Below are 25,855 nucleotides of genomic sequence, written 5' to 3'. Positions count from 1 at the left end.
TAGTGGAAAAAATATTGAAAATAGAAAAATAAACTTTGGATTTGCTTTAAAACAGATAAAAGGTAATAAAGTAGTTCATTCTCTGATTCAATGAATAAAAACCTTAGCAACAAAAAAAAACAATTCAAATTTAAAAGTAAGAAATGTACGCTATGAAAATGTATGGCATCTATATCCTTTGGCTGGTTTTCACTCAAGCAAGCCGCATGGTATGTAGTCAATTCAGATGGTCGGTAAAACTTCCTACAAACATATTATAAAATCACAAGCCTGCAGCAAGTCCGTTGATCCAGACGCATTCCATACAGCTCGTCAAACTGCAGAATGAATGAATGAATCAATAAATGCACTTTTTTATCCGTAAAAGTATAAAAAAACACAAAGTACAGAGTATTATAAATAAATTAAAACAATGAACAGCAAGAAAAAAAATCAGACTAACAAAAGACAACATGGACTAATTAACCAGTATTAATATGGAAAAAGACTGGAGAGGGTTGTAAACGTGTATAACGTAGATAGTCTTCTTCCATAAATCATCAACGGAAGACCGAGTCCAAGAAGGCATATCTATTAAACCAAAAGCAATTATTTTTCTGTTTTGGTGCCATCTAGGAAGCTGGAGGAGGATTTTGCAATATCTGAAATAAGCCGCATGTACAGTATGGGGATTTTTCTTACAAAACAGACGAACCATGCCTGATAAAAACAAAAGCACAGGGGCGCAATAAGCCTTATAAGTCATGCACAAACCGTTGCGTTTGTAGCGGCGTTTGTTTGGGGATATTTTTCTGTAAGCGACGTGTAGGTTTTTCATGGCTTGATTCACTAGGGATGAAAAGGTAGTGGAAAGTGTCGGACCAAAACACAGACCAAGCCAACTAACTAAAGAAGAACATGGCAGAATTGCAGTCCCAGCAACAAATGGAGCAACCGTCCAAGGGCTATTAAAACAAATAAACTTGCATTTAGACGCATTAACTGACAGTCCAATCTTAGATAGCTTATTGGTTAATATAGTAAAATTGGAAAGCAATCCACAGCAAGTCAGGGCAACAAGAAGAACGCCGTCTGCATATGCAACAGAAGACAAACCAATATTACCATAAGAAACAAAACTTTTAAGGGGATGCAGGCACGATGCAAGCACACATTTAAATATACTAGAAGACAATACGGCAGAAGTTGCAACCTATCTATTTCTAGCAGCAGTTTTCATACCATGAAGTGGTAAAAACCATGAGACTAAGTTGAAAATCTTCTGAGAAAAAGGGAATAAAACAAGAGCTAAGAGCTCATATGGCACTTGTGACGAGGTCAGAAGAGCCAAGAGCTCATATGGCATGAGCTCTAGCAAAATTATAAGAATCAATAGATTAATTTAAAAGAAAAATCAGAGACTTAATGTTGGTCGGCATTTAAAATAAGAGCTCTGAGACACAAGGTCCTTTTAAATATCAAAATTCATTAAGATCCAATCACCCACACACAAGTTAAAATACTTCATTTTTCTAATTTTTCCTCTCCCTTCAGCCCCCTCCCAGATGGTTGAATTGGGAAAATGAACTTTATCAAGTCAATTTGTGCAGGTCCCTGACACGCCTACCAATTTTCATTGTCCAAGCACGTCCAGAAGTACCAAACTCCCCAGCGCACTGGACCCCCCTAACTACCCCAAAGAGAGAGGATCCAGTCCCGTTTTATCAATCACGTATCTACGACATTTGCTTATTCTACCCACCAAGTTTCATCCCGATCTCTCCACTCTAAACATTTTCCAAGATTTCCGGTTTCCCCCTCCAACTCTCACCCAATGTCACCAGAACTGGTCGGGGTTTAAAATAAGAGATCTGAGATATGAGTTCCTTCTTAATATGAAATTCAAAATACCTCACGAATGGTCATACGCTCTTAAGTTAAAAATACCTCATTTTTTCTAATTTTTCAGAATTAACCCACCCCCCAACTTCCCAAAAGAGAGGGAATTCGTTCTGTTTATGTCAATCACGTATCTAGGACTTGTGCTTATTTTTCCCACTAATTTTCATCCCGATCCCTTCACTTTAAGCATTTTCCAAGATTTTAGGTTTCCCCCTCCAATGTCACCTGATCCGGTCGGAATTTAATGTAAGAGCTCTGAGACATGACATCTTCCTAAATATCAAATTTAATTAAGATCCGATCTAATTTTTCCTAATTAACCGTCCTCCCACTCCCCCCCCCGAGATGGTCAAATCAGGGAAACAACTATTTCAAATTTAATCTGGTCTGGTCCCTGATACGCCTGCCAAATTTCATCGTCCTAGCTTATCTGGAAGTGCCTAAACTAGCAAGACCAGGACTGACAGACCAATAGACCTACAGAATTTGTGATCACTGTATGTCACTTGGTAAATACCAAGTGCCATACAAAGTAATATTTCTCTGGGAGTGGAATATTTGGTTGAAGGTTGGCTTCAGTATGACTTATTTTGGAAAAGGGTTATTTCCAGGCTTTGGGCAAGCCATGGGTGGAAGTAGTTATAGGCCCTACTAAACTGAAGGAAAACTCGACTTTCTTAAAACTTGACCCCCCCCCCTTGCCCTATTTTAGATAGGGCTTGTGATATCAGAGCTCGATATGAGCCCTGATCCTAGTCATCTTTGGTCTAGCTTTCATTTCGATCTGTTGCTCCATTCGCAAGTTATACTAAATTAAACCAAAAACTTCACTGAGATCCATCAATCTCTCGCAAGCTACACTGAATTAAATAAAAAACTCAACTTTTAATTAAGCTTGGGTCTCCATCCCAGAACTCAATGTATACCATACTCTTAGGCATCTTTATTCAATTTTCATCGAAATTCATCTCCATATGCAAGTTACAGCGAATTAAATAAAAACTTGAATTTTTTTAACACTTAAAGCCCCATCGCCCTAATTAAGCTCAATTTTGAATCCAAATAGTTCAATTTCAATACAAATCTGACTGGTGGTTCTCTTGCTATACTTAATTGCACAGACAGGCGGACAGACAGACAGATCTCAAAAACCTATCTTGATGGATATTTTCCACTATCCAAATGGGTGATTATACCTGGATGATGATATGCCATTGTTTTCCTTTTTTGGATCCAATTAGCCAACATGGCTACCTAAGACATTGCAAAATCCGTCTGTCTGTCTGTCCGTCCGTGTAATCACGTATAGGGGGAGAAACTCTGGTTGGATTTGGATGAATATTTTGATGGCCAGATTTGATGCCAAGGATCATAAGACATATCAAGTTGAAAGATGAAGATCCTAGCTCAAATAAAACAGGGGGGAGAGGGCTTTACCTGCTAAAAACAGTTTTTTCGTTTAATTTAGAGTAGCTTGCAACTGGAGTGATGGATCTGAATGAAAATTGAACCAAAGAGGCCTAAGACCATGACACATATCAAGTTTTGAGATAAAGACCCTAGCTCAAATTTAACAAGGGGGAGTGGGTTTTAATTCCTGAAAAATTTAAGTTTTCTGTTTAATTTAGTATAACTTGCAAATGGAGTAATGGATCCGAATGAAAACTAGACCAAAGATGCCTAAGACCAGGGCTCATATCAAATTCTGGTACCACAAAGCTTATCTCAAATAGGGCGAGTGGGAAAGGGTTTCAAGTCTTAAGAAAGTTGAGTTTTCCTTTAATTTAGTAGGGCCTATAGCTTATGAATGGAGTGACAAATCTGAAGTCAGATTCGTCTGAATACCTGAATTTGCTGGAAGGAATTTGACAAAATACCACTGCATTATATCCAGCTAGAATTGCCTAGACTTGTTTATTGCAGACAACATTTAGATGGGCAAAGATTCATAGCTTCAGTAGTTATGGACCAATAATCTTCAGGACCAATAATATGGTCCTGAAGATGATGAAATGGTAGAAATCTGGTTCAGTTGATGAGATGACAAAACTTAAACACTAATGTCAGAACTATAAGCCCAAATTGACTACAGTATGCAAAATTTAGCACAAAACAACGGATTTTAGCTCACTGTCGACCAGTGAACTGTGAAATAATATCTAAAGGGTGATGTTTTCTTGTACATTGCCAAAGCACAGACAAACAAAAGCTATATCTGAGGTTGCTCTAAATCTAAAGGTGATGTTTTCTTGTACATTGCCAAAGCACACACACACAAAATTTTCGTGTTAAAGGTAAAGTATTTGAAAAACAAGTACATTAAAAGTATCTTAAGTAATAAGTATTTTGTAATCTTACTTAAGTATCAAGTAATAAGTACACCCTAGAGTTTTTACTTAAGTACAAGTAATGAAAAATTTTACTTAAGTAGTACTTCAAGTAAAAGTACTTCAAGTAAGTGACAGCACTGGTTTTAAATAAGTTCTATTAGATGAGGTAAAGGATGTCAATAAGTTTTCACTAAAAGCAGATTAAAAAAGAGAAACAAAGTAATTTCCACTCGTTCTCTAAGTGATCTGTCAAAAAAAAAAAAAAAAAAAAAAAAAAAAAAAAAAAAAAAAAAAAACCTCGGATTAGAGAGTCAGTCTGCTTATTCTGCGGATTCCCATCTATGTTGTAAAAAAATTAATTTTTCTACTTTTTATTGTCTCTTCAGTGCCCAAAATAAGATTTCCTTTTCTTACTTTTAATTTCTCAGTTACTTAAGTCATGCAAAACCAATTTGTCTCTTACTTTTTGACCCTACTCCCTGTCCACATACTAATGTCAACTTGGACTAAGGACTATATATCAAGGTGAACACAGCATCAAGGGGTGAAGATGTCGTCGATGAATATCATTAAGAGTAAGAATTACAGCACTTACCACTTTTAAGGCGGGACTCGTTAGTGTATTCAAAGACTTTAGTGATGTTTCAAATTACCCGTAGTAAGGGGGAGATATTGACAAAGAGTATTAACTGCGACCAGATTGTCTAGCTTATGTATTTGTTGTTTTATAAGATTTTAATTGCTTATAATAATGCAAGAAGGACCTAATAACTACTTCCCAAGGTGAAGGGTACCATGAAGGAGTGAATGTGTTGTCGATAGATATCTTTCAGGGTAAGAATGACAGCTCTTACCATTTTTAAAGCGGGACTTGTTATTGTATTTAAAGACTTTGTTGGTGTTACAAAATTATCTGTTCTTAACACATTATATTGAACCTAATGCTCCTAATTAATGAACTAAGAATATTTTTCCTTGAAGGAGGTACTTTTCAAGGGCATTGAACTGTCTTGAAGTTCAGTTACATAGGAAACCAGTTTCCAATTAGACATATAAGGAGATTCATTGACTAGGATAAAGGCCAAAAAGTAAAACCGACAGTGATTATCAGGTTTTTTAAGTAATTTAGAAAGGCTTATTAAGATGAGAAGTTGATTTAAAATATATGGGTGATTGTATATGACGCTGGTACATTTAATTGATATACAGAAATTTTCTCTGAGCGAAAACGTACATAGAATTTTTTGGGGATGTAGGGGGGGGGGGTAAATCCTTAAAAAACAAGAAGACAAAATATGGGATATTGTTACCAAATATTTCCAAACCATAAGATTTTGGGGACATAAAATTTGGAACCTTTTTTTATGCCTGTGTCCCTGTCCCGTGAACTTCCTGCAATGCTGCGCCACAGCTGTTGGCTCTTAATATATGTATAGACAGTCCAGAAATTTATGATTGTTTTTGACTTATGCTTCAAAATAGTTGTGCTTTTTGCTTAATTTTTCAGTTTTTGCTGTGTCTATGTGTTTCTGTGCGTGTAGTTTTTATTTTTATTATTCTTGTAATTTTGTTCCTTGAGACTTCCGAATATGGGATCTCACACCCTCGCCATAATAGACATACCAAAAGAGCCGAAATAACAGTACTGACTTAATAGGCTACGGTGCTAGAAGAAATGCCTCCTTTCCCTGAGCGAGAATCGTTTATACTAGCCATTTTGAAGAAAAAGAAGCCAGGGAGAATGGTGGAAGGGGAACCAAAAGAGGCCAAGGCCCCTCTTCCCGTTGCTATCATGTCTCAACAAAAAGAGGTATGATCCTTCCCCTTATTATGATACTTATCAACTTATTTATTCTATTTATTTATTTTTCTTCACATACGAAACCAAAACACATCTTCTACAAAATACTACATCGCTAAGAAAAACCACGCTTGTAATTTGAGTTTTATCTGGGAAAGGCATGTCTAGCTCATTTACTACCAAGTGTCGCAATAATTACGTCCCATTAAATCATAGGCTGTATAGCAAGAGCCTTAATTGTCAGTGCCAGAGATTAAACTGTAATTAGAATAGTGAATTTGCCGGGCCGTTCGTATCTATCATACTTTAACCTAAGATTTGTCATTCTATTTCGTTAATTATTTCACTTAGTATTAATTTATTATTAATTACATTCAGTTGTTTCGTTTACTATTTATCATGTATTCATCCATAAATGAGACAATAATTACGCCCTCTAAGTCATTTAAAGATATATCTTTGGCCGTCTTTCAACGTTGTGAAATGGAAAAATTGTATTTATTATTCTGGGCACAGGGGCTGAAAAGAACACCGAGAAAAGCTTAAAGAGGAAACGTGGATTTATTAGAACCAATGTAGGGTAAGCAACTGCTTTCTGGATGAACTTTCTTCAGTACCATATTTACCCTCTGTGAATTAAATATTTAAGCTAGGTGAATGAAATATTTTAGCTAGGTTAATGAAATATTTTAGCTAGGTTAATGAAATATTTTAGCTAGGTTAATGATTTATTTTAGCTAGGTTAATGAATTATTTCAGCTAGGTGAATGAAATATTTTAGCTAGGTGAATGAAACTTTCAAAAATTTTCTGGATTTGATTTTTAAGTTTGTTCCTGAAAATTTTATTTGCCTGGCTCTACCATATGTTTTTTATATTTCAGAGGATTTTTTTTGCCTGAAAGCGATTGTTTGCTCGCCTAAAAAAAATCCTTTTTTTCTCTAACATTTTTTTTTAATAGGAGGGGGGGGGGGAGAATAGTGTTTAAACCTCAGAGCTATCTTAAAATAAAATTACATTTACAGAAGATGTGCTAGCATATCACCTTGTTAACATAGAACAAGAAATTATGAAAGAAAGAAAATATAAAATAGTAAATGAAAGTATTCATCTAAACATTAGCAGCAAAAAGAAAAAGCTGAATTGAATATTAGATGCAAAAGGGTAGCCCACTTATTCAACCTGGAAGGAAAGTAATACTCGGACTAAATCAAGTATGTCCTGTATTTCTTATGTATTTCTACAGGAAAAATACCGTTAATGACAGCAATGATAAAAAGAAAAGACATCTACTTTTTTTTATTCACCCCATCACTTTGCAAAATTAGTGTATATTTCTCATTAAAAAAGACTCAATCATAAACCTCAATTATTTCTGGGCCGCAATTTTTGGGTAATTAAAAGTTTGTGCATATACTATCGCTGGAAAGATGTTCAGTTGGTCTGTTTTGTATGCTGTATTTGCTAGTACAGGTCATAAAATGTAAAAGAGACAGCCAATAATTTGAAAATTGACAAGAAAAGCAATCCTATCTCATTTTTGTCGCCTTATCAAGCAGAACTATACTATAACATCAGAAAAATAAATAAATAACAAAATTAGCAGAAGCACCATAACAAAATTCAATATTTTCGATAAAGGGTAAGAACACTCCAAATCATGGGTTTGATATCTTCATGAAATCTATACCATGAATTTCAACATGTCTGAGAACTCTGGAACATAACGTTTAGCTTGCTAATTTAAAAAACGGTGGTTCGTTCTTTTTTCGGAAGCAAGGCTATGGGGGGGGGGTTCCGTTTTACCAAGGGTAATCATATAGTACCAGCGAGTAAAAAAAATCGTAGGATGATTCATGCAAATAATAATTTTAAGCTCAAATGCTTATTTATGTATTGAAAGAGATCATGCCAAAAACAAATGCTCTTTTGTGTCACAAAACGGCTGTTTGGCCCGAATAGAGCCGAAAATAACCAAACAAAATTTTCCAATGTAACTTAAAAATATTAGCATCGATTATAAAACATCACGGCTTTCAAGGGCCTATAAAGATTTGCAGATCCAAATTTATTCCTAAACACATATAGTCTATCATGAAAAGAGAAATCACCAATGCAACAGCACAAACACATAAAAAAAAAGAAAACATGAAAGAGACGGAGAAAAGGAAGACTGTTTTCCTAAATTAGTGACTAATATAGACCAGCACTTGAATGAGGCCTTAACCCTACTGATCCATACAATCACATAGGTCAAACAGCATAGCCATACACAATCAACCATAAAGAATAATCCATGGACAGGCAGTCATGTCGTCAATAAGTATAAGTCGTCATTTACCAAACAATAGAAACAATAAAGACAAATAATTCAGAGGCAACAACCCAACACAAGGGCTCATCAGGAGAATACACTTGCCTATAGGGTTTCGCCACATTAAATTCTTTACCCAGTCAAGTGTTGTGGCTACCACAGAATATCCATGGCATCCCCGTGTCAGGTATCACCCCCAAAATACATGCCTATGAAAAAAAAAAAAAAAAACAAAACAAAAAAACAGCAAATGTAAAACAACCAAGTAACACCAAAACAAGCTTATCCTGTTAATATATCCTTCTTTTTAGCAACAATAGGTAAACTAAATATGAAAAATTTTACCAAATCACAAATATTAACACATTGCAAAAAAACTTGCAATGTTTTTTTATATAGACAAAAAAACAGTCTATATAAACTGAACATGTTTCATTCACAAGCTTCATTTGGAGGGTTTGATTAGACGTTGTTTAATCAGCAAAAAATGCACTTTTTGACCCAAAATTTTTAACCTTTCCTTTGAAGTCCTTTAGATAAATTTTAGGATGAGAATTTTTTTTTTTACCTCCCTTAATTTAAAGGAGACATGAAATACTGGGAAATTTTAGCTTATTGAAATCTTAGCAGTTACTTTGGAACTGCCTCAGCCGAGACAAACCTTCGATTTTTTTCGATAATGCAAGAAAAACGGAACCAAACCGAGAAAATTATAAAGAAAACGAAAACAAATAATGAACAGTAAGGTTGGTTTCCTTTAATTTCCATTGTAGATTGATTTCGCTTTGGTGGATCTTTTGTCAAGGATATACGTAAATTGAAAAAAAGTTCTATTAATTCACAAATGCTATATATTGTGACACACAAAAAAGTTATATTAATTCTAAAAAATGAGGGGAAAAGGGGCTAAAGATTCTTTCCAAGACAGTAAAAGAAGGTATTTTTGAAAATCTAGGGAGGGGATCAATTTTGCTTTTTTTATTTTTTTTTTAACGAAAACAGAACATTCTTCAAAATCTGGAGGGACAATTACCCATAACCCATGCCCCCTTACATCGGCGCCCCTGATCTGACCTATTTGCTAACCAGTCACCCACTTCAACTTTAGTTTATTTTATGTATTAGTATATTTTTAATAAATTTGGCGCGGATGAGTTGGATGGTTGAGAACAAAGAAGTTATTTCAGTTGTCAACTAAAAATTGAGCTAAGTGATTGGAAAACACTAATATGGTTTGTTTTTTAGCCTGGAGCAACTGTTGATCTCCTTGGTTTGAGCAGTACACCTACAACAAGTAACGGAGCGGCGTCTCTTGTTGACGTCTTTGGAGATCAGCCTGCAGCACCCACCCCTCCCATTAGTACTGCTGATACCACTGATAACTATAAGAAGTTCTTGTTTAAAAACAATGGCGTTCTCTTTGAGAATGATTTAGTCCAGATTGGAGTCAAATCAGAATTCAGGCAAAGCTTAGGAAGAATGGGGCTCTATATTGGAAACAAAACGAATCAGGCTCTATCAGTAAGTAATTTGGTTCTATTAATCTGGTCTGACATTTGGAACGTTACAAAATAAAATTTTTCAGGATTAAAAAAAAATAAATAAAATAAAATAAAAAAATGTATCAAGATGTACCTTTCTGGCATCAGCTTAGTAACTTGGACGACTTTTTGCCTTTTTGGTTTTGCTTGACTTTTATTTTCGCTTACCACTATTTTGAAAAGAGGTCTCAGAATTTTGACGAGTTTTTTCGGATCTAGCCTCCATTCTAATAATAGGTTCATGTCAAGAAGCTAATAAGACTTCCAGTATAAATTCAACTTGTTTGAATTTTGCCCTCAACCATATATTTTGAAGACTTTTTTTTTTTTAATGTCATTTCATTCATTGATGTAGCTTGTCACCCGTTATATCGCTTCTAAATTTTCCTTTTTTTTTCTTTTTTTATAGCTTTTGAGGAGGTTCTCCCGCAACCTTAAGGTTTTTACATCTCCTCTCCCCTAATAACCTTTGCCATCTATCAGAAAATGCTTACACCGTCAACGCAATAAATCTACTTTTAGGTTAAAATATGCAGTTTTTTATGCTTAGTCTGGCCATTTGACTTGTTTTTAAGAGACCCTTCTCAGCCTTTCATGTTTTTGCTCATTAAAAGAAGGCGTGTTTTTGAATGAACAGCTAACCCTCCTGCATCTCATAGCCACAATAAATCTTCCTCCTTTTATTTTTTCAATTATCATTTTTCTTCTAGAATTTCACATCATCTGTGGACGCAGGGGTTGATAACATCTCAAAGCTGGTAATCCAAGTCAAACCCATTGACAGCACTATTGAAGCGGGTGCCCAGGTTCAACAACTTATTAACGTTGAATGTCTTGAAGAAATAAGTGAATTTCCGTCGTTGACAGTTATGTTCACCTATAACGGGATTCAACAGAAATTCAATTTGAAACTTCCACTCTCACTCAACAAGTTTTTTGAGCCGACAGAGATGACGGGAGAAATTTTCTTTGCTCGATGGAAAAACTTGAATAGGTACAGGATATTTTTTTTTTTTTTTTAGATATTTCTACTACTACTACTACTACTACTACTACTACTACTACTACTACTACTACTACTACGACTCACCGCAGCACCAAGCTGCCCAAGGCCAACACAGTTACGCACTGCACTGCACGTTGGCTGTTCGGCTTCGATCAAAAAAGCTGACCAGTATTGAGTTTTGGAGAGTTTAAAATACGCGAAATGAAATAATCTTTTTTTTTTTTACTAATCTGCTCAGGAGAACATTTTTTTTTATTCTTAAATTCACGGCGCCAGGTACGTTTGGATATTTGATAAACAGAAAAACAAACAAAATTCAAATTACTGCTTCATTAACCTAAAGAATTGCCTACAAATCACCTATTAACGTTTTGTGTAAAGTTTTCTTTGTATTTCAGCTTTCTATACTTTTCAATGAAATGAAACTAGAAATTGTATATTGACGAAGAAAGTCTTTCTAAACCCTAACGTTGAATTGAAAGTCACGTGTGTTTATAGTAAGAATTTTTATATGCAAACCGTGAAATTGTGTTGGCACTTTTTTTTATTTTTGGCCAATAAAAACTTATTTTCAGAAATATTTATCTGTTTGAGGAACGCGGAAGTGAGACTTCTAGCCGGTGAAGAGTTTTAGTGAGGGCGGGGGATAACCCCCCTCTTATTTGTGGTAATTTCTGTTCGTTTTACGCTGCGATAAATTTTAAATTTAGTTTTTAGGTATCTTTTATTTTAAATAGTAAGATATTATTTCAAGTCCTATTTCGTTATCTATTGTAATTTTTGTTCGTGTTAGGCTTTAACTATGGATTACTAGTAATTTCTGTTTGTTTCAAGTTTTACTTGCTGTACGACTATATATGATAGTTTTAGAGAACAGAGAAAAAAGTCAAAAATTTATATTATAAAGACAATAAAAGAAATACCTTAAGATGGTTATGAATATTTTTTGCTGAATTTACACATCTCTTTATGCCCTCCCTTGGACTATTTTTGAATGTATCCTTTTAGGACCCGTCATCACCTATTGTCCCTTGAGTGCTATAAAATATTTCTTGTCGAATAAGTGGCAATTTTTCTACTTCTATGATTGTTTCAAAAATCCTATATTATGCTTGAATCAAACTCAAGTGGAGGTAACTTGAAATCTACTTGGTAATCTGCTACTTGAGAAAGTACTTCGAAATTCCCAAGAACACTTTGTTACTCGTGGGCTTTGAGTTCATTGTTATTTTATTTTAGTATAAGTACTCCAGGAAAGTTATAAATAAGTAGACTTATTTTTTGTACTTACGTAGTACTTCGATGACCTGACTTCAGTTGTTCTATCATTGATGTAGTCGTATTAGTATGTTGATTTACCCAACTTATCTAATTTTTTTTTTATTTTATCACGGGTTTTCAAGCCAGGAGCATTACTACGCTGTTTCATCAGTACTACTAGCCTTATAAGCATGGAGAATGTTTCCAGGATCTTTCTTAATGATAGGGCTCAGACCTGAGATTGTCGCTGGGCAGAATTGAAGAAAGGCTTTGGGTATTTCTACTTTGAAGACATGTTCCCTTATTTAAAGAAATATCATGTTCCTGCTTCTGAATCTTTTAGTAGCCAAAGGGGTGAGGGTTTCTATGTTGTCCTGTTTCGGACGAGTATATTGATTTTTGTTTTTATATATTTCTCCCAGTATTGGATTCCTGCTCTTTTTTTGAGAAGTTAACGCCACATTCTTTTGAAATTTACTTAAACCATAAAAATAATTTCAACCAGTTTTTGAGGAGGAATACATTATGTGCATCGGTATGTTTCTTGGTAAAACATCTTTACATTGATGTAAGCTTGAATTTATACAAGGAGAGGTCTAAATTCAAAGAAAAGCGAGAAATAGATAAAGACTACAAGTACATTTCAAAATGTGCCTGTAAGCGAGTACATAAGTGCATTTTCAAAATGTAGGATGAATTCATCCTACATTTGGATGTAGAATTCATCCTACACTTAAAATTTTTTTCTACATTTTAAAACGTAGAAAATAGTGTGAGAAAGCGTACCATATCAAGATTTCAATAGGGGGGAGGGGGTTAGGGACACGAGCCCGAACGACCTTTCTTCATACGCTCCTGTACCTTTGAACTTCCAGATTTGCTGGGAATTTTTCTTTCTCATAGCACCATCAGCTTCCTTTTCAAAGAAGGATTTGAGAATATGCAGAAGCGTCAGTGTTTTCATAATGAACAACAAGGAGCAAAATAAAATTACGAGGGTTATTTTTTAAGTAAGTACGTTTAAACATTAGTACGCAACGAAAGATTTCAAAGAAGTAAATTTATGATCACGAAAGTACAAACTTTACTCTTTTTCTTTTTTAAAGTTTTTTTTTTTTCAAACCCTTATCACACCTTTCAACCAATTTTAAAGTAACCTCTTCGTAGAAACTTGCCACCTACTCCAATAACGAAGAATTCACTGCCGTTTTACGTCGTCATTATCGTTGTAACGGTTGCCACTGCGGTGTTGCTAGAGGTGGAGAAGCAAATGGTAATCACTCGGCACAAGATCGGGACTGTAGGTTGGGTGGTCTAAAACTTTCCAGCCAAAAGTGTCCAAAAATTGCGGGTCTGATCTGTAGTGTGAGGCCTTGCATTGTCATGAAGAACATTTTTTTTGTCATCATGCCATCTTTATTTTATTTTTTTAAATCACTGTGAAGCTTTCTGAGGGTTTAGCAGTATACTTCTGCATTGATAATGGTTCTTCATAGCGTGAAGTCGACCAACAAAACACCCTGCCTATTCGAAAACACAGACCTCATGATTTTGCGCCGGGAGAGAGTCAACTGGTTGAGCCTCTAGCTCAACCAGTTGCCACCTCAGTGGCAACCATTACAATGATGACGACGACGTAAAAACGGCCGTGAGCTCATGGTTATTAGAGCAGGCAGCAAATTTTTATGAAGAGATTACTTTAAAATTAGTTGAGAGGTACGATAAATACTTGAAAAGACTTGGTAACTATGCCGTAAAATAGAGTTAAGTATATACTTTCTGATAATAAATTTACTTTTTTGAAATAATCTTTTGGTGTATGCTCAACGAATCTTAGTTATAAAAAAAAAGAAAAAAAAGAAAAACACTTTTCGTATATTAATATTGAAGGTAGAAAACCTGCATTTTTCTTTTTTATTCGGGAATTCGTTTCCCAGTCGCCGTTGAAAAAGTTAGGAAGAATAGGAACATAAGTCTGTGCGACTTATCTTAACAAACGCTCTGAAACGCAACGCTTTGAATGGCTGAGGAAGATTCGTCAAATCTTTTCCAGGGAAACTGTCTATGCAGGGTATTAGAAACTAGTTCGTCTAACTCTATATCAAACAATAAGCTTTAAGAGAAATGCTGTTTGATCCACTTTCTAGGGTTATAATTAAGGAAATGTTAAGATGGTTAGACCAAGTTTTACTGATGAAGGATGACAGATTGCCAAAGACAATGCTTCTTGGTTATCCATAGGGGGTCCAAACGAAAAGCAGGTTACCCCCAATAGGCCGGGAAGAGATCATTGGAAAGGATTTTCAAGGAAATTGAACCTTCATGAGAGGTCGTAAAGAATGAAGCTTTGAATAAGTTCCAATGGAGGAGGAACGTGCGTAGTTGTGTTGGCCTCAGGTGGCTTTGTTCCTGCAGAGAGTTGTTGTTAATTGTGTTAGTAGCGGTAGAAGAAGACCGGGATTGGTGGACACCTTTTCTTTTGATAATTATCAATTCATTTTGATGAAGCTTTGATATGGTACTGCTAGTAGACCTTAAGTATTTTTGTAACACTAGAATAGATAGTAATTAGGCCTAGATACTTATATACCAGACTTTTAATGGGAGAGGGTTCTAAAATTTTTGCTGCTAAGAGTAGATGTAGTGCTCCAAAAACCTGCAGTTTTTATCAAAATGTTTGCGTGTTTCTCTACTAATTGTTTATGTGTTGTTGTTCAATTTTTTTGGCCTTAGGAGGTCCCAAACCCTTCTTGGACAAAAAACTCCTCCTTCGATTTCTGTCGTAAAGTATGGTAAATAAGGTTTTTTAAGAGCTTCATTCTTAAAGGGTCGTTTTACTTTCGATAACAGACATGAAATGCAAAATGGAAGGTTTTTTTATGACGCCGTGGAAAGGTTATCGCACCCTTGAAAAGGTGTGTGTACAATTACAAGTCAATTTCTTTTTTACTATTGACAAATATTGAATGAACTCAAAAAGCTTCTTTTTGTGGAAATGGGAAAAAAGTCATTTGGCAATCTTTAATATTCTATTTTGGAAGGGATGTTTACAGAAATTACTAAGATGGTTTTTTTTTCTATTGCTTAAACTGTTAAATAGAATGGAAAGGATTGGCGTGTACTTGGATGCTATTCAAAATTTTGACAATTCGAAAACCCAAGCTAAATCTATTGTATTTACCAATAATCTGACTGAATATCGTTAGAGTTTATAATCTAATAGCATAATAACACGAAATAGGGAAAGACTTATGGTGGAGACCTTCTGGGAAAATATAAGTTTGTTTTGTAATTTAAGTGTCTCGATTTTAGTAAATTCTTCCTCTGCGAACTATTGCAAATTCAAGTGACAACAGTTGACAAAACGAACGAGATAAATCATCCCTGTAAGATTTTGCTCCTTTAATCCCAATTACCTCATTCAATTGCCTCCTCTAACATTATATTTCTGTTGAGAGTGTTTTCATTTAGTCGTTCTTAGTATGTCAAGGAAAACGCAATGATTCTGTCCTGTAGTTTTCACGTTTGAATATGCTAAGTAATTATAAACGGTACTAGCGATGTAAATGTTTATCGAAATCTAATGTCATTGTGCTTATTGAAATCTAACATGATCAAATACTTTGTTATCTGAGGTAATCTCAGTGTTTTACTACTACTTTAAACATGGTATTTACTCGTTGACTTGTATCCTTCATTGGTAATTTATTTTTGTGCTAATTACTCAGCACTTTCAATAAGCAACCAAGGAGGGTTTTTAACGATGAAGATATTTGTTTGACGGTATGCCGATCACAGTACATGTAATAAATGTATGTCCGCCTTTAGAACATGTTGCTTGTTTGAAATCACAAGCAGGTTTTAGTCGATAAAGGAAGGGGATATAAGATTTTTTTTTTTTTTTTTTTTTTACTGTTATTAAGAAGCAGTTTGTCTACAGGAAATGTTTCTCTACCATTCAGGATATTGAAACGATGATAATTTTTTTTTATATCAGTTTCTGAGAGTGAAAAAGAAGGCTTTTTTCGAAGTTACTTTTCGCATGAAAAGAAACTTCTAATTATTATGAGAACTTAATGAAAAACGACTTAAACCGGTTCATAGAAGTCGTTCCAACGGATGAGCAGTAAATATGTGTTTTAAAAAAGATGTAACCACACCTGTTGATTAACTGCTGCCAATTTAAACATGGAGGTAGTCCAACTGGTTTCAAAAAGAAAATTATTTTTACAAACCTCTATATTTTTGAAAAATCTGGATTTTTTTTGGTAATATGCTCCAGGCCTTTGACTATAGAACTTAATGATGTAAAAAAAAAAATAAAGTAACTCCATCTGGCTTGTGAACGCCTTAAATATGGTTTTTTCTCAAAGAAACCTTTGCACATTTTAGTCCTCAGCAAGAATGTCAGAAGATCTTTAAAGCGAATTATCCAATTGACACGGCTGCGTCACGTGCTAAATTGTCTGGCTTTGGCATACAACTTCTAGATGGTATAGATCCGAATCCAGATAATTTTGTTGGAGCGGGTATTATACATACAAAAACTCAACAAGTTGGTTGTCTTCTTAGACTTGAACCAAATAAACAAGCACAGGTGAGAGCCCTTTTTTTAGTTTGTTTGTTTGTTTTTCAATTTCTGTAAAGAATAATAAAAACACATTAGAATTGAGACGATAAGAGAAAGTTGAAGAGGGAAAAACTAAAATGACCTTGCGATTCATTTTGGCATCTTTTTAGGCGGTCAAATACTAACACCTTTTGCGTAAAAAAATAAATAAATAATAATACAAGTCGTCTTTATTGTTGTATCTACCTCACAGGGTATATACATTTTAAAGTATTTGTTTGTGAACTTTCAGACGAATGGACAGAATTCAGTTCCAAGCATGAATAAACTAGAACTTACTGTGAAAGAACGATTTGGAGCAATACCTTTTTTGTGACCCAATACCGCCATTAAATACCGAAGACTATTAGAAGTGCAGATACTGGTATGGTTTTACTCTAGTTGGTCGTTTAGGTTATGGCAACTGCCTGCAGAGTTTGAGTATGATGACTCCACAAGGTACCGTTATCAGGCTCTTTCAAGGCGAGGGGTTACCGCCGCTCAGAAATCATGTACACCAGGTAGCACGTGCCAGGTGTGGCGGAACTAATTCCACAATTTTTTCGTCGATTTTTGTTAACAAGACCCTTCTTAATTCAAGAATGTTTGTAAATTTTGCTAAAATTCGAACTTCCAATTTGGGCAGAACTGCACGGCACACGTGGCATTCCGAGATGTACACAAGTTGGTGGGAAGTGGACAACCTCTTGTTTTGAAGGATACCTGCATTCAGAATAAATGTAAGATTAGCTGTTTTTGCTTTATCAAGCTCTGCTGTCTCTTGTGAATTCTTGTTTGTTGATGGATCAACCACCCATATAGCTGATATTTATCTGGAGCGGGGATCGTTTTAAGACGAATGCAAGTATTTGAATTTGTGGTCCCTGTGGTTGCTTAAAATAAATTTCGTTTGCGAAAGTATCTGCTCGTAATAAGTATCACCAAATTTGGACAAAACGGCAAAGTCAATTATCTTTCAAAGCTTAAAAACTTCTTGAAGTGGTGCCTAAGATGCTGGTATTATGAGGAAATAATTATGTCTTTTTTCTTTTCTTTTTTTCCTTGTGACTATCGTCGAATTAAGATGTTGTTATTAGTTGCTATTTTCGGTACTTGTGTATTATACCAAACACAATCAAGAAGTGAAGTTTTTTTATTCATAATTAAATATACCATAACATGATGAAAATATAATTCTTTATTTTGAAGTAAAAATATAATTTGGAATATATATTTGTTCAATCGGGGGCGAGGGCTAAAGTACCTAACCTAACGCTATTCATAAAATAATATAATTTGGGCTGTATATTGGCATATTAGGTGGTTGGGTGTAAAGTAACCTAACTTTACCCCCACCCCTTAATAAGTTATATTTCCCTTCTTAACTAAAACGGGTCAGTCGGTGACCCGAAGGTAATAGCTTGCCGACACCTGATCTATAAGGCCGTTTGATAAGTAGTGCTGTAGTTTTCACACTTGCTCGTTATAAAAAGGCTTTTTTAAGAATTTGAATTTATGTCAAAGGTTGTTGCACTTCTTTTTAATAATCGTTCGCACCCATTGAGGCAAAATATTCAATATTCTATTCGAAATACAGAATATGAAACAGGGTGTCAAATAATTGAAGTCCAACTGCTTCTATTTGAATTAAGGTGCAAATTTAGTTCATATTAACTTGTTATGCTATAAGTATAAACGATAATAGCATTCCGGATGGTTTATATATTGTAGAGAAACTCGGAAAGGACCTGACTGATTTTTTAGAGTAGCGTAGCCAATTCCTCATAAAAAAGAATTACTTCATTTTTTGGCTTGTTTATCTTCATGATAGACGGACAAAAAAGTTCTTTTTATTACTGAGGAATACCTTACTGTTATCATTTTCAGGTATTACTGATTTTTTCGGGGGGATGGAGGGGAGGGGGTCACTCCTATTATTATGTTGTTGTTTTTTCGAAAACCTATCGTAGCTATGGTATGATACTCAAGTATCAAAATATCCTAGGAAAAAAGTAGAACATTAGTTATTGAACGACCCTATAGTTGTTGGCACTAGTGGTATATTATCATGTATGATTGATGTTGCTTCAATAAAAGAGAACAATTGGATTGCTTGGGAAGCAATAAAGAAGTATAAATCACGGGTTGACTCATAGAGGGGGGTGGGCGGGGGCTTGAGATCAAAGCTCGTCTTTGGCAAAGCTGGGAGAAATTTGTCTGTAGTGAAGCGTCTAACATTCAATCATCATTTTTTAGATGTATCGGCTGACCATCCGATCGAGCAAATCAACGTGTGCCCAAATAATGTCTAATCTCCTGCTTGACCAGTTTTAGTGGATCGTCCCAAATATGTCTAGCCAAATATAAATGGAAGATAAAAGCTATATGGTGTGTAATGAAAGGGCTGGCTTTTAAACCAATTGCATATTAAGTAGTATTGTTTCAAATGTATGATCCATCGGCCATAATCGAGGTTTGAATTATTTCATGTTGGTTAAATTTGTGTGTTGTTACTCGGTTTTGATGGCAAACATTTATTTAGAATTAACTAATAACGACCCTCAAATAGACTCGTATATTGTCCTTCTATTCATTCCTAATAGTGAAAAGCTTTAATTTTATCAGTTTGACATTTTTTAACTTTTCTTCAGTGAGTTTTTTTAGCCATAAAAATACTGCATGTTAGATTAATGGTATTTTCATCATAATCGCTAATCATTACACCAGGAAGAGGCAACATCCAGCCTTTTACAAAGAATTAAAGCTTAAGATTGGTATAGTCATAAGCCTAAAAGTATCCAAATTATAAATGGGACTAACTGAACCGAAATCAGAAGCATCATGTGACATTTTTTTGTAAAATCAATTACTGTGCTTATGAGGGTAGAATCGCATAGGGTTTGCATTCCCTATGAGACCCGTGATTTTGTGACAATTCAACACCTGCGATTTGTATCGAAAGGACGATATATTTGCATCATTGGATTCATTAGTTTCAACCTTCTTAAAAAAAGCGAAGTTGTTGTCTTATGTTGAACTATTAAAGCCGTTAGACTGCAGAAAAAAGAACACACCAAAAACTTTTGCAAGTAACAAAAATTAATAGCTTTATTTATTTTTCATCATAAAAGGCGTATGTAAAGAGAACTAGGTCCTTACAATGACAAACGTAGTGAAAAACCTCTAATGCCCATCCTTAAGCGTTTTTTTTTACTTGCATTTTTTGCCCAGTTCTAAGAGGGATACGCCTTTGGGAGTTAGAAATGCCATTTAATGGCTCCCCTAATATTTGAAACCTAATAGGGGTAATTGAGGGTAACTCTGACTTTTTGAAATTTACATTTTAATGCAGTTACCTATATTATCTGCTGTAGATGCATTTTGTGACGCTAGAATCTTTAGATGAGGCTCGAGCCTCATGATGAGGCTTGAGTTCGAATTGGATCAGTCTGCTCATTGACGTTCTAATGATGGTGAAATTTTAAAAATAAAAAAGGATTAAATATACCGTTGGATGATACATTTGGACTACTATCAACTTTGTTTCTAAAGCTTATTTAGTCTTCGTAGTATTTTTTTTCTTTTTCTTTTTTTTTATTGAGGATGTCTTCTCATTGGCTAAGCTATGGTGAAGAGAGCCAAAAATTTTGATTCGTTAAAGTTTCATTTAGTATTGAATTTCTCTCTAAGTCGATAAGAATTTTCAGTAACTAATATTAGCCCATTTTGTGAGCTACTGTCATATGAAGGCCCACAAAATAGGCCACCTAAGCAAATGTTTTTTTTAACGACATATGTGACATCTACAGCTCCGTCTTTAGCTTTGGAACTTGAACAATTTTTGATTAAAGCTCTATTCTTTATGAAAACGAACGAAAAAATGTTGTTGTTTTTGTTCTTTGTATTTACTGCACATGAACTATCAATTCCGATTTCCGTTAAAGTAATGTCAAAATAAAACGTTCACCCTGAATTTGATATTTGTCGAAGAGACGGTGCTGTATCAATTCATATGTTTCTTCACGTCGTTATTCCAATAATATCTTTTCGTATTTGTCTGTTGTTGATGTTGTCATGCTTCTACATTACAGTGGCGTCAATTGCCGCCCCCTCCCGTTTTGAAAAATACTTTTTTTGGTATTTTCATTGAAATAATTGAAAGAACATAACTGTCCCCCCTCCCTAATTTTTGTTAATTGGCGTCACTGTCACATTAGTCTCTGTCTTTTCAAACAGGTTGGGTGGGACGTGGTGGGTAAGCGGGTACTTTCTTTTTTTAATGCTTAATTTTACTAGTACCAGCCTGTAATTTGTAACCCAGAACATCGGTGCTTTAGTGCAAAAAAAATTATTTATTTTCGTGTTGATTTATTAATGTTGGTTTAAATATGCGTTTACGTTGTTACTTAAGTAGTGGGGATGTACTATGTGGTTTTAAATAAGTTGTTTAACAGCCCCTTTTTGTCTTCTTCTTCCTTAAAACTATTCTTTTCACACAGCTACTGAATTGATTTTAATTTGATTTAATTGATTTTAAAGGATTTTAGTTTAGAGTAATTGTATTCCTTTTCATATCACTAGATTTTCTTGGATTTGCTTGTTTTTCGAAGAAACAACTATTAAAATCAAATAAACTCATTAATTTATTGTTTTGTCTATTGCTTTACGAATTGCATCATTCAAGTTATTTTTTTTATTTTTTTTGCTATTGCAACATCTGCTTAATATACTTTATCAAATATGATCATTTGCTCTATCCTATTCTCTCTATTTTCTTTTATAAATGTTTTTTTTTATATTGGTAAGAAAGAACTGGTGAAGAAAGAGAAGATAAAAATGCTGCTTAAATTCTTAACCCATCCAATTTGTCCCAAATTTTCCAAGTAGTTTTAGTCTAGTGATAGAAAACTTCTTTCTTCTTCTTTTTAGTTTATCTTTTTTTTTATCATTGATTGTTATTGTTTTAGATTTGTAATGAAGAAGGTTGCTAGTATTCGTGGTATCAGTTATATTTAAAATTACGATTTAGTAGTAAATTTCAAATATTCCTAAAATTTGTTCTTAGTTGGAGATTAATTCAACCTTCTTCATTAGATAAGGTTCTATCAGGGCCAAAACTGTTTAGTTTACGTTTAAAATTTCCCTTTTTATTAAACAGAAAAGATATGCAATCCGTTTAAATAAGCCTATAAATTACAGAATGTTTTGTTAAGGTAATTCAAATTTTGAATTTGAAAGAAAATTCACTTTCTGAATTTTACCTCTGTGCTTGTATTTTTCATTTCTGAGCTGTGTTTTAGACAAGGTTCATACAAAGAAATTTTTGCAACCTAAAACAGATTTGCAAAATAGAAAAAAATACATTAAAATAATATTTTAGTTTTTTTTTATTTTTTTGGTTGATAGAACCTTCAGTAGAGTGTAAAAAGTAGTATCGTGCTTAGCTGCAAGAGTCTGCTTTATATAGCATACCCAGGGCATGGTTTGTTTTTGTACTCTAAGGGTATATACTCAACCAATCAGGTCTTGGTGGCTATTAATTGACCCCCAGGCTGATTGAATGGTGACATGAAAGGCGGAAGGTGGTCGGCAGTATGCTCGTGGACATGGTTTTCACCTGGTTGACTGCTCGACTGCCCTTGTAGATTAGTTTTCTCCTTTTTTTCGTATTTTTTAGCTTGTGGCGATTATGACTTGGCAAACCACTGCGGTAATCTGTCAACCCGGTTAATGATAGCCCTTGGTTTACAGTGATCTGCTTTGTAGTATTAGATAGCTATTAGTGATTCCCAGTGAGTAGCAATCTACGGTTAGATGTATTTGTTGTTTTTGGGGTGAAGGGGGTTATTTATTGAATGACCCTATGCGTAATCATCGAGACATAAAAAGCGAAGGTGGTCGACAGCATGCTCGTGGAATTGCCGCCTGGTTAACTGTTCGACTGCCCTTGTAGATTAGTCCTTTCCTTTTTGCTTCTTTATTAATTATTTGAAGATTTTATCTTTGGTGCAAGCACTGTGGGAAACTGTAAACTCCTTTAGTCATAGCCCTTTGTTTACAGTGGTCCACTATGTAGCTATAGATAGTTTTGTAGCTATTTTCAGTGACTAGTGTTTCATAGTTGATTTTACTCTGTGGGAGGAGGGATCATTAATGTATTCCTCTCCCAAAATTATGACCCCAAGCCGAAATCATGGAGACATGTAAAGAGAAGGTAGTCGACATAATGCCCGTGGATTTGCCACCTGGTTGACTGTTCGACTGCCCTTGTAGATTAGTTTTTGTGGTTACTAATGTTGTTAGCAGTTACGCCAAAGGCTGTAACTATGCCATAGAGACTAATAGATTTTAAACTGGCTGGTTGTAGTCTTTGGTTTGCAGTAGTTCGCATTGTAGTACTAGATAGTCAATTATTGATTCTAGTGTTTAGTATGTTTCAGTATTTTTTTTTTGTATTGGGGAGGGGGTCGTCGATTTGTGACCCCTTTAAAAATCAAGGAAACAAGAATGGCGAAGGCAGTCGGCATTATGCTTATGGACTTTCCATTCAGTTGACTGCCTGACTGCCCATGTAGATTAGTCTTTTTATTAGTTTTTGAAGCTTGTGGTTTTGGTTTAAGCACTATGGTAAACTGAACTAAGGAAATGAAAGCATTTGACTTACAGCGACTAGCTTTATGTATATATATATAATATATATATATATATATATATATATATATATATATATATATATATATATATATATATATATATATATATATATATATATATATATATATATATATATATATATATATATATATATAAATTTTTGGTTTACTCCAAACTGGAATTTTAAAATGAAGGGAGCAACTGCCATTCAATGCCGCTCATATTGATTGTAGTAATACTTTGTCATTCTTAGCTGCTTAATATGAGCCTTTCAGAAGAGAGAGAAGCTCTTTGAAAATTTTCGATTTCGCTCCTTTAGGTCCTGTTCGTTGTTGCAGCATTGTCAGTGAGTATAATTTCTATGAGCATACTCTTCTCCCATTCATTGATGTACTGATTTCCGCTCTTGCTTTATTCGAAACAATTTAGCTAAGAGGTCAGAAAAATTATATAACGTGAAAGCTCAGATCAGCTTAAAGCTTTTTTTTTTTTTTTTTTTTTTTTTTTTTTTTTTTTTTTTTCTGGCTGACTATGTTTCTTTGTTTTACTTTTGCTTGAATTTTGCAATTTGCTTTATTGCTAAAAATAAAAAACCTCATTATCCTTATTAATTAAAACAGATAGGTATCGATCATTGCTATGGTTTTTAATTGATCATCGTCCTTCCTATTTAGTTTTAATGATATAAATCTAGAAGCCGTTGGTAAATCCTAAATGTTTTTTTTTTGTAAGGATAAAAGAGTTCTTTCTGGACTTAGCCTTTTTAGGCTTTAAAAGCTGTATTCCATGTTCCCTCTTTTTTTAGAAGAGCAGTCGTTTTACATATATTTAAACGTAGTTTTATCAAGTTCAGTTTTCTTCTCCCATTCCATCTACCTAACAAATACAATTATTTTCATCTCTGCTTATTCCTTCTTTTGTCATAAAAAAGGGAATGTATAGTTTAGGCATAAAAAGCTCGTCTAAAGTTTGAAGATGGTTAAGCTGTATATCTTGCTCCTTTTTTATCCAGTCCTTGCAACTTTGCTGCGCCCACCACAAGCATTTCTAGTTTTGTTCATATATAATTGTGTGTTTAATATATATGTCTGCTGAAATTAAGACCTCTGGATTTTTTCTAAGTCTAGAATGTTCCACACTATGAAGAAAAATTATGTAGTTTGTAGTCGTAGCTTACTAGAAAGTCTTTTGCTGTGAGGTGAGTGATTAATTAGTTGATTGAGTCGTTTGATCGACTTTTCACCCATTTGATCTGACATTTCTGGTCTGTAGGCATAGCGTAGTTTAGGTTTTAGGTTTTTATTTACTTTTGTCTATATGTTTTTTGCCATCTATTGAAATTTGCTGAATTATAGGAAAGTGAACGTGCGCTATAACGTCCGCATCTTGGTTGTACTGTCCTTTTTAAGTTGGACTCTCAGTCACGATTTTCTTAACGTCAAAATGAATTCCTGGAAGAAAAAAAATATAAAATTTTTTGCAAACTCAAATAATCATTGAAACTAACCGAAAATATTGTTAGCTTTTGCTTATTGATAAATATTCCAAGAATTTTCTATCTGTTAATGGACGAATTGCAGCTTATTGAGCACTAAAGCACGATAAACAAATACTCAATTGCAATAGGTTTCAATAAGTACATTTGAACGCAATTTAACAAGTGTGGTAGTGTGGTAATTGATTGGATTGGACCAGTAAAATTGAGGATATATCGATATCTGATTTTTTTAAATCCACAAAGAAAGCATAGTTATGCACGTGACCTCTAAGCTTCTATTATTTTGGTATCTCTTTCGGTTTGAAATATTAAAACACACTCCTTTGTTTGTTCGTTCTTCACCGTTGAAAAATAAAAACAACTAAACAAATAAAACCTGATGTAGTTGGTATTTGATTCTTGATAACTCAAGTAAAGAAGACGTAACTGTTTAATGATGTGCTATAACTTTCTTAGATTCAGAAAATTTTGTTTCACTGCTTTCATCATAAAGTTTGTAAGTGTATTCTAAGTTATATAGTGTGGATATTAAACTTAATTATGAGTATTTTTGTTGAATGTGATTTTTTGGTGTCATTTGTGTGTTATATGTGGATATGTCAAAATGTAAAAAGATCTTAAAAGCATCGATGTTTTGGTATTTTAGTTTAAACGAGAAAAAAACTGATACCATTTGAAAAGACAGATTCTCTACTTTGGTTTGGCTGTTTTGTCAAATAAATTTTTTTTTCTAAACATTGTCTGTATCTTTGAAGAAATGTAGGAGATTTACTTCGCTAGTTGACTTAATTAGCTATTAACTTAAACATGGTCGATTCCAAAGGCGGATCCAGGGGGAGGGGGCTGGGCCCCCAAGATTTTTCTGGCACCCTCATTCCCATTCTGTTCTTTTTTTTTACTACTTTTTTAAGTAAACTTATCAATTTGGTCAATTATTCTAAGTTTATTTACCCAATTAACAA

General features: G+C 34.2%; 1 protein-coding gene across 2 annotated transcripts in view; it reads left to right on the top strand.

The window, feature by feature from the left end:
• LOC136025185 (AP-2 complex subunit alpha-like) overlaps positions 1-21,388 on the top strand; it is a 64,689-nt gene extending 43,301 nt beyond the window's left edge. Inside the window, exons 11-16 of one of the 2 annotated variants that reach the window (XM_065700977.1) lie at positions 5,869-6,021; positions 9,571-9,846; positions 10,577-10,860; positions 16,525-16,729; positions 16,995-17,126; positions 18,998-19,133. In XM_065700977.1, coding sequence (XP_065557049.1) covers positions 5,869-6,021; positions 9,571-9,846; positions 10,577-10,860; positions 16,525-16,729; positions 16,995-17,078 — 1,002 coding nt within the window. In that variant the 3' untranslated portion in view covers positions 17,079-17,126; positions 18,998-19,133. Of the gene's footprint in view, positions 1-5,868; positions 6,022-9,570; positions 9,847-10,576; positions 10,861-16,524; positions 16,730-16,994; positions 17,127-18,997 lie in introns of both variants that reach the window. The other variant, XM_065700978.1, reaches the window with a different exon arrangement.
• Positions 21,389-25,855: the final 4,467 nt, after the last annotated feature.

This window comes from Artemia franciscana, chromosome 3 (assembly GCF_032884065.1).
Source record: "Artemia franciscana chromosome 3, ASM3288406v1, whole genome shotgun sequence".
NCBI lineage: Eukaryota > Metazoa > Arthropoda > Branchiopoda > Anostraca > Artemiidae > Artemia > Artemia franciscana.
This window is presented reverse-complemented; position numbering and strand designations above follow the sequence as displayed.